The sequence below is a fragment of the Electrophorus electricus genome, chromosome 3 (genome assembly GCF_013358815.1).
Source record: "Electrophorus electricus isolate fEleEle1 chromosome 3, fEleEle1.pri, whole genome shotgun sequence".
Lineage (NCBI taxonomy): Eukaryota > Metazoa > Chordata > Actinopteri > Gymnotiformes > Gymnotidae > Electrophorus > Electrophorus electricus.
Window position 1 is genome coordinate 9,493,009 of NC_049537.1, and position 19,807 is coordinate 9,512,815.

The window sequence follows — 19,807 nt, forward strand, 5'->3', positions numbered from 1 at the left end:
TTTTACAGGACTAAGCTACAGTTGGCTATATTTACAATTTAAGAATCATTTAGGGCAGTTTTTTTTTTTTTTTTTTAAATAAAATACACCTTATTAACATAAAATTTAAAAAAGTATCACATACTACACCCCATGTTCAAAATTGTGACTGAGTGAAATTGTGGGCTTTTTCTTTTCTTTTTTTAAAAAATTAATTTGCTTATTTAGTATTTGACAATTACAAAGCTGCAGCATTGCATCAAGAGATTAGTTTTGGCTAGAATAGGGCCTTTCCAACCGTATAAAACAAATTGTCAAACTTTTTTTTTTTTGTTCAATACATTGTTACACATTGTTATATTGTCTTATACTACTACACTGCACCTCTTTATTCCTAATGTAAACAAATTAAGAGAAACTGCTATAACTCTTGTTCAGAAGGTTAGAGAACAGCTTCATGTCTATGTACTTTATTGTTATTTGTAAGACATCCTGGCTATTTTCTCATATGGTGTATATAGCTCATAATTTTGCAAAACATACAAATTAAGTGTATAAATATTTTTAAAGAATTTGTGGGAACAAAATATACCAATAAATTAGATCACCAAAAAATACCTTTATTAAAACGTCAAGCTTTTCTTGAGGATGGTATTCTACTCTTAGGGTGATGGTGAGGCACACTCTGCTATGTGCAGTAAACACTGTTCTAAAAGTATACATAATACTCTTGGTTGTAATCCTCTAGTTAATACAAAAATATATACCTTTCTTATAAGTAAGGCAGTTTCTGCTCACAAAAAGGTCAAACTTCAAACTCGGACCTTAACCAATATTAACATTTCCCTATGACATATGACTAAACCTGAACAAAACAGTTGAGACAGGTGGAAACAAATTACTAAAATAAATGTTTTCCAGCAATATATAGTATTTTTTACATCAGTGTGGTTCAAGTGTTTCAACCCAAGCTTACAATGACCTGAAATGAACATCCATCCCTTCTGTGCAAAAGTTAATGGGTATATTTTGTCTCACAAAACACCCACACTAACAGCTGTGTTACCTCAAAAATTGTCAAAAAGATTTTATTTACAACAGATCAATGTTTATGTCCGCATGGCATAATACCGTGGACACAGTGGCACTGGTTTACATCTTAGGTTGACAAGAAATGCTGCATATGTCCACATCATTGGGTTCAGCCAGTTCCACAACATTAACCACTTGTACTTTTAACCATTAGAAACAGGGTTAAAAACAAAGCAGGTCATGTACTGACTGAAGACAGAGGGAGAAAGAGAGGAACATTAATTCTCCAGAGGAAAGAAAAAAAAAAAAGAGAGAAAGAAGGAGAAGAAAATAAATAAATAAAAAAAATAAATCCAGGCTGCACCTTTAACATGCAGTCCTTCTAGGGAAAAAAAAAAGAAGATTAATTAAGCACACGCTTAATTAGTGGAGTGGAGTGTACTGATTGAGTCCATATGATAATACAAAAAATTATGTAAAAAGTTTTTAATAAAGTACTGAGCTCATGTCAGTCTGGGCTGCTTGCAGAGGGATTTTTCTTTTAGAAGAACAGAGCACCCATACTGCCTACTTCACTCTGTTCCTTAACGAAGATCTCAAAGTACTGATAGATGATGGTGACAGGCAGCAATATTCCTGTTCCTGAGCTGATGGCTCCAAGGAAATGGGCAATGACGGCAAGGCCGCCTATGCATAGTCCTCTGAACTCTGTAGGGATATATCTACAAGACAGCAGAAGACATTGTTTTGCCAACTTTCAATACTTATTCATGTTTACAGCATTTAGCTGATGATGTCAACAGTGGCAACTTGGCAGTGGTGGGGCTTGAACCAGCAACCTTCTGATTACTAGTCAAGTACCTTAACCACTGAGCTTAACCAGAGGGCTATGCTTTTTTTTACCTGTTGAGTTCATGTACCATGGAAGTGTCTCTGTGCCCCCTCATTACCATCTGCTGCTCTTTCAGTTGTTTAGCGACCTGTAATTCAGAAACCCAGTGACCTTTACTGTTATTACAACCCAAAATTAGCTCAGTTTCACAGTACTTAAATACATCACAAAATTCAAGAGACCAAAAAAACCTAAATAAATGCACCACCACCAAGCCCTGCACTCACATCTTTGATACCAAAACCTCGATCCAGGTTTTTGAGAAAAAGGCACAGGATCCCAGCATGAAGATGATGTAGATGACAGCATGGACAGGGTCTTCCAGGACATAACCAAAAGACTCAGGAGGGGAAAAGTAGTAGCACAGGCCTCCAACAGGGTAAGCATGTGCTGGCCCTCTAGTTGTGCTGTCCTGGTAGACACAGACATGTTAAATCTCATGACAGTACTTTAGGCACACAAGAACTTCTCTGCTCATTACTCATGAGAAGCAGAAAAAGAAAGCATTGCTAGTGAGAACTTCACTCTTTGTGGCTTCCAAGAAAACAACACTCGCTACTTACAGTCCAGGTTCCAAGTAGGTTGATCATGAAGTTGCCACTGAAGCGGGTGGGGAGCATCTGACAGATGACGTAGAGGTTGGACACCAGTGCAGACTGAAGGATGATGGGAATGTTGGAGGTGTAGAACAGCTTGATGGGATAAGTGTTGTACTGGCCACGGTAACTTGCCGACTTGATGGGCAAATCAACTCTGAAGCAAGTAATCGTTACAACTTTAAGACTAAATTTATCATCTTACAAAAACCTAAAAAGAACAATTATCAACTAACTCAATCTGGGCCACTGAATAGGAATTTATATGCTGTTATACTACCAACTACTGTTCATGAGGTTGGGCAGGTTCTGCCTGTAGAAAACCTCTGAGAGCACGCACTTTATTAGTACGTGTGGCAAGCAAGTGGAACCTATGGCTCCCTCAAACACAGTACCTACATGAAAATAACCAATTATTTACATAGCTGTTAACAGCTGGTGCTGCAGTTAAAAAAAATTATTAATTAAAATAAAAGACAAAATTTGACTTTTAAATGTAGGCTTGACCTTGATAAGACAAAGTCAAATAAACTGAATTGAAGAGCCAAATGAACAAATAAGAAAGGTTAGACTCCTTTCTTAAGTTGAATAGCACAGAACAAGGACTCCATCACTTGTTTAATAAGACCATTTAAAATATGTCCAGCACAAAAGAATTGTTGTTGGTATATATGCTGTGAGTGCCATCAGGCTGGGCAGTAGGTGTAGGGATAGATATGTATCCCACCTCTGCCCATGTTTGTAGTTGGGCTGAAGGCTTTCCATACGATGGTCTCACAGATGTTGGTGGCGATGAAGCGGGAGATGCCGGAGCCCAGACCATAGCCCTTCTGGAGCAGCTCATCCAGCAGCAGCACGATCAGACCAGCCACAAACAACTGCAGAGTTTTATTCAAGAAATTTGTAGGACTGCAATCTCAATCTGCTTTAATCTACTTCAAGATCCAAAGTCAGTCTTAGTCCACCTTAAGACACTGTGTCAAAAATGTACTTATTAGCAGCTAATCTTTCCACAAAAGCAGTGTTTCTTATGCGAGATATTCAACATAGCCAAACTGAAGATCTTGACTCAGTAACACTGAAGATCCAGCCTCTTTGTGGCAAAATGCCAGTAACTGGGAATTAAAACAGTTTGGCAGGACTGTGCACAGAGGAGCGGGCATATGGAAAAGCAGTAACCCTAACCCTAACCAGAAAAATGGTGAGCAAACAGATGCCAGCACCCATCTCTGAGGGGTCTCCATACATGCCCGTCATCACAGACATGATAGCCTGGCCAATGGTGATGATCATTCCAAATACTGCCAGCAAAAAGAACAAGCTTATAATATGGTAAAGTCAAACATACCCTTAATGGTAAATGTTGTTACAGTAAGGCTGAGTACTATATGAACTACACTTTCTATAGCTAGCTACTATACTAAACTTTCAAACCATAAAATAGCAGCAACGATCATTTTACATGTCCATTGGCAATGGTTGGTCAACTCGTAGCTTGCAAGCTAATGTTTCAATTATTCCAGTTATCTTGCAACCTTATTTCATTCACTGAATCTGTAACTAGGTTAGACAGGTTAAAAACTTTTCACAACTACCTGCAACAAAGTTAATATTTTGGCAACAGGATTAACAGCCAGTTGCCACTGCTACAGTTAGCTAGCTATCCTGCCTACCTAACTTCAGATACCAGTACCGTAGGTTAATGTTTTCTAGCCATCTAACCTAGCTAAGAAACCTAACTAATTTAACTGAAATAGCTAGGATAGCTATTAGTCTTCATAATGGCAAAACTCACTGGTCATGGTGGTCTGTGTCCGTATCCCGGGCGGATTTGGTTATCCCAGTATACACGCTCAGCAGAGATTTTGTGGTTTCCGTCGGAAGGCTTTTCAGCGACATGTCATCTTTGAAATCTCTAACAGGCGTCAGTATGCTGCTCCTTGAAAGAAGTAGAAGTGGTCAAAGTTTGAAGTAATTTGAATCAAACTACTGAAAAGGCTTTATATCAGTAATAATTAACAGATAAATTGTCTTCTGTTCGGTTGTTACCTAGTTGGTGTGTCAGCGATGCCTATCTATGTGCTTGGGAACTTCCCCCAAGCACATAGATAGGCTTCGCTGACACACCAACTAGGTAACAACCGAACAGAAGACAATTTACCTGTTAATTAACCAACACAAATTAAACAGTGCATTTATAGACAAATTAATGTCAGACTGAATATAGCTATATATTTATTTATTTAGCTTAATATATTTATAAAACAAATACGGACAACCTATTGCAATAAAGAAACAAATTACCCCGCCCCCCCTAAAAAAACCAATTAAGATTCTAATTTGAAGCAGACAAATCGTATGCATTACAGATTTAGCCAGCAGGTGTCAGCGTGGCACCAGAAAATAGTTCAGTAAATTAATTAAATAGTAATTCGAAAAACCCAATTTTAACATAAACTTAAATTGTTTCGTTAAAAAACGGTTTATATATATATATATATATATATATATATATATATATATATATATATATATATATATATATATATATATATACTAACTATTGGTTTCAGCCATACCCATTGATAACCAGTGTATAAAATCGAAGGACATAAAACTGCAATCTTCCTAGAAAAACATTGGGAGTAGAAAGCGTTGTTTTGATGAACTCAGGAACTTTAAACGTGGTCATGTGGCACATTTATCATAAGTCAGTTCATACAATTTCGGCTTTGTTAGATCTGACCTAGCAGGCTGCAATTGCTGTCACTGCTTTACGGAAGCGTCTAAGAGCAACAACAGCTCAGCTATGAATGAATAGACCACATAAAACTCAGAGGGCTAGGCTGCTGTCCTCTGTCACCTGTCTTCTGCATCTAGAGAATTCCAGACTGCCTCTGGGATCACAAGGTTTCCAGGTGCTTTATTTACATAAAGGCTATTTTAATATCAATAAAAGCTCTCCTTTCTAGATTTAATCACAAGGGGTCATATTTAAACAAGGAGTCCCCAGTGTATCGAAACATGGACTGACTAAAATTCCCATTATGTCTAACCATATCAGAAATGATAATGTAAATATACTCACAGGTACATGATACACATTTCCAAGTCCTTTCCACTCAAAAAGTTGTTTTATTTTTGTTTTTTTGGGGGGGGGTTTTCGTTGTTAACATTTTGTTTTTGTGTTTTAAACTTTGGCAATCACAAATAAAATAATTTTAAATGCCATTCATAATGTAATCTATTTAAAATGTAAAATGTTTGAACACTTTGGATAGAAGGTAACTTAATATATGAACTGTTGGGCTTTGATGAACATTAAGAAATTTAAGTTGTTTTTTTTTTGTGTGTGTGTGTGTGTGTGTGTGTGTGTGTGTGTGTGTAAGTACTGGAGTGAACACTTCTCCACCCTAGGAGTCTAAATGAATATTAAGGAAGCACATTACCAGCTATGTTGTGGTCCTCTACTTTCATTTTTATTTAGCTTTCTAATTCATATTTGTCATACAGTAATGATGGTTAAATGGTAAATACTTAATGGTAAATACAGAGGTAAAATATAAATAAATAATACATATACTAACATAGAAATGTAATTTAATGTAATTTCACATGTTGACTGTGCTTGATCTTGCTGTTTTCTGTGGGACTGTAGTATCAGAGCATAATTCTTCTCTTGGCCTCGTTCTCTCTGCCCCTGGTTGTGGTCAGTACAGAGGGGTGTTTATGGCTAATAGATATGCATTGGCAGGGTCTGTCTTCTGCTACTCCAGTCCAGACCAGCTGGACGCTCTGAATCAATACAAAGCAGTGTTCACATCTTTTTCTACAGGTGATTCTGTTCACATCATTCATTTATGCAGATATATCATTGTATCAGTGTCTGCATTTTTATAAATTAATATCAAACAGAGATGTCTAGGAAATAGTTCATATCAATGGCAGAATCAATACATTGACTCACTCCACCACTACCATTACTCACTCTACCACTTTACTGAAGCCCTTATAGTAACAATAATAGACATTTTGGCAACTCCAGTGTGTTTCATTAGTTTATATCCCACATCAGTTTGCTTGTTTTTAAGCAAGAAATCACAATCCCGGACATGAAAAACCTCAGAACCATAAGCAAAACATACTTCTGTCACCACTTGGATATATGCCTTACTCAGAATCTCTAAAATTGTGGTGTATCAGGAAGAGCCTTCAAACAGTTATCGTGTGGTTAGACTTGAGCACCATTTTCCCACATCAGAACAGGTTCTACTAGAGTGTGCTGAACTCCATAAACACTGTTAGAATTTGTTTCTATGTTGTTATAAGAAATGTAGAGTAAAACACTATAATATAATGTGTATGTATTTAAAAATAGTGGATATCTTTTAAACACAGTGACTACAAAATCTATTACCAGAAGTCTATAAAGTCTGAACTCATATCTGACCATTCTCTGGTGGTCGGCCCATTTTCTCCATATTCCATAATAAAATAGTTTACTTTGTCCTTACCATACCATTGTACCTGGAGTCAAACAAAGGAAAGGATGACTGATAGGAAGGCAAGCTGCAAAACTCCAAAGTGAAGCTGCAACTGAAGTGAAGTTTGCACATCTATGTGTCCTTATAAACGGTCTACTCAAGGTTAAGAGTCTTATTCCAAGAGAACACCCCATGAACTGTTATCAGCTGTAAATCAGGGCGGGGTTCTGGTCTGATCAAGAGGTATTAAAGAGCTACAGAGATTTAAACCGGCTCCACCTATCTCTGCTTAAATAGCGTTACCATGGAGCAGCTCCCTGTTGCTGTTTGCCTGGTGAATTTAACCTCTGTCGTTACAACCAGCATTCAGACAGGCTAAGAGATGAGGCTAGAAGCTGCTCTGCAACCGAGCATAGCTTATGATGAGACCTCAGGGAGCAGGAGGCCAAGCAGAACTGAAGCACTAGCTGACCAGGCCTCAAGGAGCAAGAGAAGAAATGTGAATGTTTATTATTTTAGACACATATGTGTGTTTATATGTGTCTAAAAGTTTAATCTTAGAGTGGATGTGAAACACTAGTACAACACAAGTTTATCTAAGGTCAACAGACTCTATACTGTGTTTTTAAATGCTGCTTATTTATATAAGAACTGTCATACAGTAGAGAGATTTCAGAAATGTATTTCTAAACATATGTAATTCCAAATAGTAGCAAATAGTTCATATTATGGTAAGTAATAATTGACCTCTATTACTGATGCCAGTACTATACTGAATGTCATGTAGAAAAATATAAGTCAAATGTATCCTTATTTTTAAAATGATACTAAGCATATTCTATCAACTATGGATAGTATCAGCATTGAAGTATGGTGACAGAATCTTACAAAACAGAATCTTACAAAACAAAAAGATAACAATAATAATAATTACTAGAATTATTACATGATTGTGATGATTACATAACAATCATCAGTGCCGATAAACTGGCTGCTGTTGGCTTGTTAAGTCTTTCTATTCCATTACCAACACACCACCACCGCACTGAGGAAATGGGGTAAATAGACGCATGTAACCGCATGTAACCAGTTGAATAATGCCACTGTAAGGCTATACTAAAATCAACAAATCTCTCTATTGGTGAAAACGTATTTTTGTCTGCATCCTTTATTGGACACACTTGAACCCATTGTCTTTCATCACTGGAATTTAATGCTACCGCTTATATACGGAGATGAATGAAGAATGAAACTTGAAGAATTGTGTCAGGGAGTGACTGTGAATGCAAGGACTACAAAGTATGAGACAAAAGGAAATGAGAAACACTTTGTCTCCACAGGAATCTATTCTGGGAAACAATGAGAACAAAGACACTAGGTCTCACAGCATGAAACCAAAATAGAGCATTACTTTCAATGAGCCATTAGCTGATCAGACTTGTTGTGCAAGTGATTATTATGGAAGACAAAGCCTGTTTCATGTGTGATCTATTCTAGGATAGGGATATATTCACTTGATAGATTTCAGGAGGACTAATTAGTGTATGTGGGACAACATGTGCCAGAGCATCAGAAAAGGGAACAAAATCTATTGCTCTTCTCTGTTGCCATAGAGATTGGTTCACTGTTATGAAACACATTTACTTTCTACAGCAACCTAAGACTGAGCAAGGATGCTATGCAAACACACACACAGGTTTACATCTTTTCTTACAGGTATGGACACACACACACACACACAGGTGCATGCACAAATGCAAGCATCTTGAGACTGCCCACTGATTACACTGATAGGCCCACTGATTTTCATGAAACATGGCTGCACCAGGCAATTGCTGTGTGTGTAAGGGGGGTGGATTTGTCCACAGAGATTACAGTTCAATCTCTAAAGCAAGCACACCCTTTTAAACTTTAGCCACATCAAAGCCCATTCTAAAACGTGTAAGATGAAGTCTCCTGAACCTCCTGGAACAGTTAAGTGCTCTGGACAATAGCACATGAAAGTATACAGTAGCTGGATAGAAGTGATATTTGAGGTTAGAATTACTCTGCACTTACAAGCGACACTAATTTTTGTGCAAAGATTTATCCAGTGCACTCTAAAAAATATGGGTGCATGTAAGAACAATGTGAATCCTGGAGTTCACCAGTAACTGATCTAAAATTTTGCCCAGATGGAGATACAAATTTATCTACATTTCTTTTTACCTCTACTGTAATTTCCTTCTTTCTTGAACTATTCAAAGGTCACAATTCACAACCTTCTCTTTCAGCATTTCTTTCGAGGTTTCTATTGGCTCACCATTTAATTTCACAAATTAATTTCCCAGATATGTAAGCTGAACAATGAACAATGTGATCAGACATTACCGTTTGGGGTTTGACTGAAAGGTTTGCCCAAGGCTGCTTCACAACAATTTCAAAGTCAAACCTAATTGCAGTCTGATTAATGCCATTAGCAATTACAGACAATTTCTTTTATCTGCGATGTTATCTTCTGTGATTTGACATGACAGGATCCTGGACGCAGGGGCAGGCCATGCAGCTTACAGGCTAAACAAGCAGGGAAATTCATTACTTCATTACCGGTCTGGCAGGAGAAACAGAAGTGCCATCTTACCCCTAGCATGTGCTAGTCACAACACCTTTCTTCAGTGCTTAACAGCCAGGTTGACACAAGCTACTGAAACTGTGCTGTAATCACTAAATGACTGGTAAATGGTTGACAACACAGGCTTACCACTCATAGCAAAGGAGGACGCCTTCCAAAAGGAATGGGACATCCAAAAAGATGTAAACTATGCAACCCAGTCAACAGTTATTTAACATTTCTGAGCCTAACCTAAAATTTAGTATTTTACATCATAAATAAAACCATAATAAATTCAAGACTTATCAAAAGCATTTTTATTTGTCCTCCAATATATTGTTGACAACACACATATAAGAGAGGTATTTAAACATGTCAAATAGCAATATTTATTAATATCATTATTATAATATTAATAACATGGAATGTAGTCTTGGTGTCTCCATTCACATTCGTTTAATTTTTTCTTTTTTTTCCCTTTTTTTTTTTTAGTTTCCTTAAGAAATACATTATGTCAAATAAATAAAGCTCTAATGTAGTTTCTGTACGTCTCTACCGTGTCATTGACTCTTTTCAATGGAAAAAGATGTGAGGGTAGTGATTTTTCAACGCCCCTGAGCAGTCTCTCTTTATCCAGTCTCTATTTGTTTTCCATACAAGCACACGCAAATATCTCAGTGTAAGCTGCAAGTGCTACACCCTTCTTTTGGAATGGGTGTGCGACCGGAGTCAGTTCACCATGGTAATTGACAATTTATTTTTTTTGCTTGTACATAGGTAAAAACAGGGTGTGGGGACTTTTTATCAGTAGCATGGAAGACTGTGAGGAATGCTACTGTTCACCGAGTCAGGTTTGACAAACCAGTGGCATGCCCTCAGTGTTGGGGCCTCCAACCCTTTTTAATCCTCTAGGAACAGAAAAACAGCAAAGAAACAGCAGACACAAAGAGACCCGTGGAGGCTGGAGCCAAATTAATGTCCTGCTCCCCTGGGACTGTTGAAAGAGCAGGAGTAAAGGTAAAGAACAATAGAACGACATTGGACAGAGGCTTCTGGGAAAGGCCCACATATCTATCCCAAATCTAGTAGGACAAAAGGTGAGACCCCGGCACGTGCACCTTTAGTCAGTACTGTGGTCCTCCAGCTGGGAAATGAAGGTGATGAGGTTCTGTAAGCCAAAGATGTAGTCGCTGTCCTGGCCCTCATGCACCACGCTGTCCTCCCTGTAGTGTCTGCACGTGGTGTGGGCAAAGTCGATCATGCGCACATCTACGGCAGGCCTGGCAGCCAGCTGGGCTCTGCGACAGGCCACGGCGGAGCTGACGCCACTGCCTGCACCACCTCCGCCAGCCCCCACACAGCTGCTGCCTCCCCGGAACTCCAGCGCAGCAGCTGCCGCCGCCGCCTCCGCTTCCTCCTCCTCCTCCTCTTCCTCTTCCTCCTCCTCCGAGACGCCGTCTTCGGGGGAGCGGTGGCGGGGCGGTTCGCCGTCATAGATGATAAGCAGGGAGCTGGAGTAGAAGCGGTAGCTCTCGCACGCCTCCAGCGCCGCCTGCATGTCTCGCAGACGCTGCAGCACAGGCGACAGCAGTTCACGACGTAGACGCCGCCCATCGTGGAAGAATTGGAAGAGGGCCTCCTTGAAGCCGGACAAGGTCAGCTTGCGCCCGTGGTACTTGTTCATGAACATGAGCTGACCCGAGTCAGACTGATAGACCTGTGGAATACAAGATGACCAGCATCAGACAGTGTTATTGGTAACTAAAGTCTTCAAAGCTAATTCAGACTTGGTCTGTTTCATAATAATACCACAATCTGTAAACTTGATACACTTAGTCCATATGGGACCACTACTATCTGACTCCTTACATTTGCATTTATGGAATTTAGCTGATGCTTTTATCCAAAGCGACTTACAATTATGACTGAGTACAACTTGAGCAATTGAGGGTTAAGGGCCTTGCTCAGGAGCCCAACAGTGGCAACTTGGCAGTGGTGGGGCTTGCACCCTTCTGATTACAGGTCAAGTACCATAACCACTGAGCTACCACCGACTCCTTGTAGCGCCTCGACTGAAACCACTTGTGCAGCGGGCGAAGCGGAGCACCGCATGAGGGTAAGGCACAGGGCTGGAGCTCACCTGCATGCCACACAGCCGCACACCGATGCTTGCTGATGTGCTCTGCTGACACTTGCGGATATGCACGGCTTTCTTTTCCTCTGAGGCGTCGTCGCCATGCTGCCGTGTGCCCATCTTCAGGTCCAGCACGCACGGAATCCTGTGGCGCCACGTCAGGTTCTCCAATAGTATAAACTCTGGGGGAGGGGCCGGGGTCAAGGCAAACACCCACTATACATATACACATATACTGCACTACCCAGACTGCAGCACTTTTATGAGAAAAGCAGCAAACTGTTTTAGTCTCTTTGCTTTGCCTTAGATACAATTTCAATTTTATTTGATTAACAGCAAATCAATGCCTTTGACCATGATCATCTTACCAGTAAGGGCCAACTTTTTGTACTGTTCTTTTTACAAATGATTTATTTCATAAAAAGAAATGCAAGTTCCCTTTGAATAAGCAAAGCTTTCAAATAATCACATGGGCAGAACGCTTCACTTCTATTTTACATGGCTGAGTGTGTGCAACCCCTGCACTGCGCTGGTTGTCATCAGTTCACTAAGCTGAAGGATACTGTACTGGTTGCGGTGCTTGGCATTCTCCTTCATCCTCTGCAGGTGCTGCTGGTGGCATTTGAGGCTCCAGGGGTTGTGCTTGAACTGCGGTCGGGCAGCGTTACTCCTCTCTAGGCTGTAGTGCAGCACCTCGGCTTGCTGTAACCACTCCAGCTCCTCCTCCCGCTTCAGGCTGTGCCCACACCACAGCAAGACACACTTGTTATTTTCATTTACAAAAGCCCAACTAGCTGTCTATTTAATCAAATGATTTTAAGGCAATGGCTTCTAAACAACTTCTCTATATCAGATAGGATAAGTAAAATCACTTTGTGGGTTTTTCAAAAACTATCTTGAACAACATACATGTGGCACTAAACCTGGCTTGTAGAATTTGAGTCCCTTTCAAAAAGCATTTGTCGTCGGATATTTCATAACAGGTCATGTTTCTAGCTAGCTGGACTTCACTGGTGCAGGAAGGACTGGCATAGACAAACCAGCAAATACAAGCAAGACCAAGGTCAGAATAAGGTCAGAAAAATGTGTGTTATGCTCCAATTCCACAACCCCTGCCTGGAGTTGTGGACAAAGACGCACACACACACGCACACACCCAGGGAACTAACAATGCATCTTTTGGTGGGTGGGGCAATGTGTTCACTGCTTCACCATGATAATGGTGAGGAGCTAACCGGTCACACTTATTATGTCCGTTACGAAATCCATGCCAAGAACAGTAGAACAGAGTAGAATAGTGGCCTTTAAAACCTTTTTATGGCTTTAGTCCTTTGACTTTTACAAAGGATTCAGAGTATAGTGAAACATTCCTCTGTTTACAAGGAGGAAAAGGTGGGATTAGGGGACAAAAAAAAAAAATGACGAAGGAAGTCTGCTCATGCGACACTTTCGACATGCTGCCCTTGCAAGCTTATATAGAGTGGAAAGTAAGTAAGTGTGTGTGTGTGTAAAAATGTCTCCTCACCTCTTGTCTTTGTCCTTGCGCATGTGTCTGGACCTGTCCTTACTGTAGCCTTCATTACTCAGCAGCATCTTATTGGACCACTTTGTTTTGTTCTTAGGCTCTAGGTCAGTCAAGAAGTCCATGTTCTCCAGATCATCCAGCTCACTGTGCAGTGGATAGGCCACAAGACACAGGTTGCCCTCCTCATCTTCCTCAAAGCTCACAGACACCACCCCTACACAGAGAGCAATAGGAAACGGACAGAGACGTTACTTTGAACAGTCACTAGAAATAGCACACTTACTTCATCATATTTAAACAGAGTCAAAGGCCCCAGCTCAAAAATAGGCACTCTGGGAAATCTTTAGCATCTCTTACCCACTGCACTTTTTTTGGTTCTTACAAGCTTTCCAGCGTTTTACAAAAGTTACAGAGCCACTGCACAGCCTTCTCCTAACCTGATAGAGATCAGACAAGTCCACAACAGACAGAGAATGGGAGAGAGATACATGGAGAAAGCAGAGTAACAGAGAAAGACAGGAACAAAAGAGACCTGAGGAGAGGGCAGAGGAACTACAAAGCCCGCGACATAGATATGGTTTCACTCTATCCAAAGCAAACACGCAAACCACCAAGAAAGGACACCAGCCAGAAGATTTGAAAAATTAATTTATTAAAGATATTTAGTCATAAAAGCAAAACCATATGCATCTGTCTAATGCCCCTGTCACAGCCACACAAAAGCATTATTACAGTAATGATAAAAGATTATATGCAAAGGTTGAGACAAAAATCAAAAAGTCACAAAAGCTCAGTAATTTAAATAAGCCATTTATTATTATTTAAAAAAAACAAAAAAAACCACATGTTTCCATTCCAGAGTGCAACAGCATTCAGTGGAGAAATGGCACTTTTCAGAAGTCTTAAGACTTCCAGAGAGGTGATTCCAAAACCAGTTCTGTTTTCCATCACATGATTGAGTCCCAAATCCTAAATAGTCCATGACTTTCAGATCATATTGGCCATGTTACCCTCTGTGTGGATGTGTGTGCATACAGTGAGCAAGAGAGAAACAAAAGCAAGAGACAAGTAGAAGCAAATTACAGACTTCAGCATCATTTTAAATGATGACAAAATAAGGCAGATTTTGCTCAGATCAACACATGGAACCCAAAAATATAATGGTCTTCGTTGTTAATCGACACACATTACTGTACATGCAGCAAATTTACAACATCATAAGACGTCTCTCAGAATTAAAAAAAACACTAATACGAACAAGATTCTGAACAGTCAGCACATTTTGCATTTCTCACTTACGTGATAGTACATTATAGAGGTATTTCACTTCTGCAAAACAAAATATGGTCATGGATGAAGTATGAGTCAGCGTTTGCTAGCTGAACATGTCACGCCATACTCTGTGCTAATGGAAAAACTGAAAAGGTGGAGTGAACGGCTGTTGGTCCATGGTTGTCATGTGTGATCATATAAGGCGTCCAAATATCTTATAATCCTTCTATTTCCAAAGACTCGGTTTTCAAGCATGAGCCAGAATAATTTTCACAACCATACCTTTCTTGTACGGTAAAGACAGAGATGACTATTAACTACGATTCCCGCAGCAACAGTCACCATTGACGACAGACCTACCTGTTGTTGGGTATCCATGAGACCGACCATATCAGTACAGCATTCAGTACAACGCCGCCATGTGGACAGTTCAATTAACGCCCATGCGCACCGCTGCCCCACTCCACTGCACCTGATATTCATTCATGATTATTTAGCTAGCTAACGTAAATCTTTAGGACATGAGCGACGAGCACTATGCAACGGATTGTTACCTTAACCAAAACCCGCAGTGCTATTACAGAGCGACTGTGACAGAGAAAGAGAGGGAAGGTTGGGGGTGAGACAGGCCGTTAGATTGTTAGCTAGTCAGCTAATGCTACTTACCCCGGTACTGCGGTGTAAACTTCCGCATGGCCACTGGCAGACTTTTATAGAACTGGTGCTCTCGGGGGATGAGGGGCTTGCAGATGGTCTGCTCTCCGAAGCGAAGCACACATGAGTGGCCTCCCACTTGGTGTACGAAGGGCTCAAGCAAAACCCCTTTCCCCAAACACATCTGCTGCTCTGTCTCCATCCGCTCGATGGTTGGGCTCATCCTCAGCGGGCATTAGACTCCGCAGTCGGATCCCGCAAGACAGATGCTTAGACACGGGAACCAAGCAAGAGAGAAGGATAAAGAGACTTTTCTCCCTATCAGTGTATTCGTCTTCCGTTTTGCTTATGCTTGTTTGTTCGTAAAGAGCGTCAAGCACAGCACTGCGGGACAGAAAGAAAAACAGGAAGGAGGAAGACTAAGACAAAGAAAGAGAATACAGTGACTTTAAATCCTCGTTCCTATTTGGAGCACTTAGGTCGTGTTTAAACCGTTATCAATTAGCGTTTTTATTTTAAAGTACAAAAATAGTAAAACTGTTAGAAGCAGCTGATGCCGTCTTGCGCTACATTTTCGCTAGCGATGCTTACTAACATTAGTCTGACACCGAACCTCCGAGCTGGACAAATAAAAATGTAACGACTTGAAGTCTGACTCCGCCCTCTCAGACAAACTCACCAATCAGAGTCTAGAAAAGCGTGCTGGGCGGCAACCATGTAACAGCAGCAGGCAAACAAAGGGAGGGTAGCGGAAAAGAGGCAAGGTGGGGGAGGGGAGGAGAAAAGAAATCAGCGTGAAAAACATGGGGGAATGGGGATTGCACGCGAACGACTCAGCTGTTTTCCTATGCTGACATGGATGTGTAGGTGTCGTATACGTTTTTCCATGCTATATAGAACTGGTGGAAAGAGCAGTATGCACCGATAGTCCCTGCTAATAGATTCACGACACATACGCAAAGAGAATTCCAAAGTGGCAATGGGAAATAAAAAATTGGAATGTGGAACACAATTGCTAGAAAACAACAAGGGGTTCAATTCGATGGGATCTCATATACAGTAACACATTTAATGGCGTTGGTATGGTATCGTTACAATATTTTGTACAGAATGGGAAAGAGCAGGAAGTGTAATCAAGAGGGGGTTAAAGAGGGGGGAAATGGTAAGAACAGATTGGTGAGGTCCATGTAAGAGAAAGTAGGGTGGAGTCTTTACAGTTCTTCCATGTAATCTAAATAAGTCTCAAACAGTCCTGACTCAAAAAATACAGATAAAGCCTTTTGCTATGGATGAGTCAGATTATAAAGAGAATATAGATTATATGTGCAGGAGGTTATTGGTTGTTTGTTGCTGGACCACAGGCAGTCATCACTTTAATCTGTCTAATCAATTAGTCTGGAATTCCCCAATGGAAAAATGGACCAAAGTAAAGCAAAGAGAGTCAGTTCTCCACATAACATGGAGCTTCCTATCTTAACAATGCTAAAGATGTCAGTTCCTACAAATACTTAAGGGCAGACCTCTCTGAAAGTAATAACGGTCTGAAAGTGATTAACAGTAAAAGGATTTGGTTTGCCAGTCCATCACAAAGCCGATGGCAAACATTTTTGATACGCGTAAGATGTACTGCCAGGTACCTGTCAGTTGCCTGCAAAACACTGTATTATTAAAACATATTCTAGTTGTATGACAGTTAATTCACAAAGTACTTTGTACTGAATGTTATAACCATAGAATCAGTGCGCATATCAAGGTATAAATGGTATAACAGCTTCAAATGCTACTTTAAATAAATAAAGTGAAGTTATATGTGGTTGCATGTTATTTCCCATAATTGACAAAGTCTCTTAAAAATGTGCATACCATTATCTTTTTTCTATCTAAATATAGAATTGCTTAAACTTTTGGATATTTCAGGAACTCTGCAGCAATGTTGTGGTCTTCTCTGTATCAGTAACCCAGAAAATAGCTATATAGGGACCCATACTTAGGTAATGTCACTCTCACATCCACATATCCACAAAGACATATGTAGCATAACCCATATTGTACCAAAACAAAAACAGAATTTTAACTTAATTTTAAATTCCTACATGTCAGGACATGCCAGTTTTGGGCATATAATGTAATCACAAATGCCTAATGTTTTGTTTGTTTGTTTGTTTAGCTATCTCTGCAGCTGTCCTTTAAACTGGCAGCAAAGGAATGAAATGGACAGCATGGTATTAGCTTATTCTAGCTTTTTTTTGTTGAATATCCTTAGCTCCGTGTGAATAGGTACATTTATTGACAGAGTTGACTCACCATCCAGACCACTCACATGAAATGAGAGAAGAATGACAAACAGCCTGAATGACCCTGCTCATGAAACATGCTGAACCTGAGAAAGGCATACCATGCAGTTTATGAGTACCACTGCAGCACATAGGGATATCTTGTGAGAACAGGGAATACACGTCAGACGGAAAGACGTCCCAGGTAAATTACAGGTTGTGCATGATGTTTATCTGATTAGAACTGGTTGACCTCTGAATTGAGGCTATTTGCAGAAGGTGGGATCGTAGCAGGTGTGGCGGCCTGGGGTGGGACACAATTGCAATGGCATCTTTGTCAAACTTTCAATGAGCACCTCAGATTGAGTTCTATGAGATGCTGCCAAGATATCACTCAAGGCTTCCTAATTCAGTCACTACTCCAGTACACCACGATTCAACCCTGCAAAGAAACAAAGATGTCAGGAGCAGCAGCATCCTGGTAACCAAGTAAGAGTCCTGTGCTAAGGCCACGTCTGACACTCATGAATGGGTATGGCTTAGAGTGTGGTAATGTGGATCGTGCAGAGCGTAGTTAAATGATACAAAGACTAGAATCTTAGTTATGAGTTATGAAGCTTGATAAGCTAAGTATGTCTGTGTGACACAAAGCACATTTATTGTGTATATAGAAAGATATATGTGGTGTGTACTGAGGAGTGCATGTGCACATTCTCTCTCTCAGTTAGAGCTGTGAAATCCAGTTTGACATTTTTGTGAGAAACAGCCTGATGTTTTACATGCCTGCCCTTAATGTCACCAGAGAAAAGGGGTCATCAATGTGACCCAGGTAGACATCAGTATGAACCAGACAGAATGTTATATTGATTACTACCTGTCACAAAGAGAGAATTTGTGTGTGCCTGTGTGCTTGTGTATGGAACTTAAAGAGCTCGACTTTCCCTATGTGAGTTGATGATTGAAACATCAAATATGAAACTAATGATTGATTAAAGACAGTTAAATAGGTAAAAGAAAGGAAATGAGGATGCAAAAAAGCAATAGAGGAAAAGAGAAAAAGAGGTTAGGGGCAAATGGGAAAGACTGACAGAGGAGAGAAAGGTAGGAGACAAGTATTCAGAGCATGTAGACAATCAACTGTTAGAAATAACAAACACACAAATATGCATAAAAATACATTTAAAATACAAAAGCGTAGTGCCATGCATATACATGTGTCTGCACATGTGTCTCACACACACACACACACACACACACACACACACGTAAATACAAGTTATATTGATAGGCATGAAGCAATCATACCAGCCCATGGCGTCATTCCCCTGAACCTCAGTGCCCACTGCTGACCAGACAGCTCAGAGCAAATCCTCCACAAATCACTGACTAATACCCAAACTATAAATACCACCCACAGTCAGACACACATGCTAATAATACACTATCATACTATACACACGCATGCCACCCATAAAGACTCACAGATGGCCATTTGTAGGATCTCACATGTTGACTCTCAGGTCTGCAGGCTCAGTCCTTATGTTTCACACAATCATTCAAAAGAGACTGCTAATATTCAGCATGTTAGTTACAATGCACTTAGAATTCTACAATGTCTAGTATAGAAATGCAGTGTACAGTATAAACATGTGTGACTGTGTGTACACAGACACACAGACACAAAAGCCTAACAAGTAGCTTGTATATTGTACATATATTTCCTACATATAGTACATAGTGGAAGTCCTCATCTGTAAAGCTTTTATGGCCAGTTATGTAACACAAGTGCTACATCATCAAACTAGCTTATGTAATGACAGTGACAAGCCATTGTAGTATATCATCAAAAAAGGCAGATTTACAGGGCTTATAACTGTCCATAAAGAACACTTCCATAGAGTTCAACTTACATATATGTACATTATAGGGACTTGATGACAAACTGGCACATCAAGGGTTGACCTGTGGTTATCTATGTGATAATACAACTGGAATACTGTGGCAATATGCATCAACAGCAGTGATTTCAGTGTTACGAAGTCAAACTCTGGAAGTAAAGATTCTAAAGCTCTCCCTCACCTGAACCAAAAGCTTACACCCAAATACACTCACACTCTTAAAGTACTCCTTTAATCCATTATAAAATGCTCAAATAACCAAACCCGGGTATACAGGATGAGTAAATACACCTTAAACGTCAACACATCCGACATGCTTATGTGTTTAGCTCACAGGTGAAGAAGAAATATAGATAGAAAAATAAAACAGAGTGAGAGATATTTAATTGTTAAGGCAAAGTGACAGTAAAGGATGGAGATGTAAAACATCCCCTGATACAATGCATCATCCACTCACCCATAAGACCCTCCCAACTAG

At 40.0% G+C, this 19,807-nt stretch overlaps 2 protein-coding genes across 2 annotated transcripts; both read right to left on the minus strand.

Moving 5' to 3' along the window:
* Window positions 1-1,552: 1,552 nt before the first annotated feature.
* Window positions 1,553-4,301, minus strand: sec61a1l (SEC61 translocon subunit alpha 1, like). The gene is given in 10 exon segments (XM_035524092.1): window positions 1,553-1,733; window positions 1,915-2,019; window positions 2,131-2,315; window positions 2,467-2,678; window positions 2,784-2,827; window positions 2,829-2,871; window positions 2,874-2,894; window positions 3,227-3,377; window positions 3,691-3,800; window positions 4,295-4,301. Coding segments are annotated over 10 exon segments (1,059 nt in total).
* A 5,574-nt stretch (window positions 4,302-9,875) lies between these two features.
* Window positions 9,876-15,786, minus strand: ip6k2a (inositol hexakisphosphate kinase 2a). Its single transcript, XM_026997592.2, has 5 exons — window positions 15,171-15,786; window positions 13,233-13,446; window positions 12,271-12,443; window positions 11,714-11,889; window positions 9,876-11,290 (listed from the first exon to the last, which is right to left on the minus strand). Exons 1-5 carry the CDS (start codon window positions 15,379-15,381, stop codon window positions 10,694-10,696), a joined length of 1,371 nt encoding a protein of 456 aa, XP_026853393.1. The 5' UTR covers window positions 15,382-15,786; the 3' UTR covers window positions 9,876-10,693.
* Window positions 15,787-19,807: the final 4,021 nt, after the last annotated feature.

Excerpts from the sequence above, each read along its gene's own strand:
- ip6k2a (XM_026997592.2), bottom strand. The coding sequence starts at position 15,381 with ATGAGCCCAACCATCGAGCGGATGGAGACAGAGCAGCAGATGTGTTTG. Across the intron at positions 13,447-15,170 it reads GTTTACACCGCAGTACCGGG|GGGTGGTGTCTGTGAGCTTT; the intron begins GTAAGTAGCATT and ends CTCTCTGTGTAG. Across the intron at positions 12,444-13,232 it reads CGCAAGGACAAAGACAAGAG|CCTGAAGCGGGAGGAGGAGC; the intron begins GTGAGGAGACAT and ends GTGTGGGCACAG.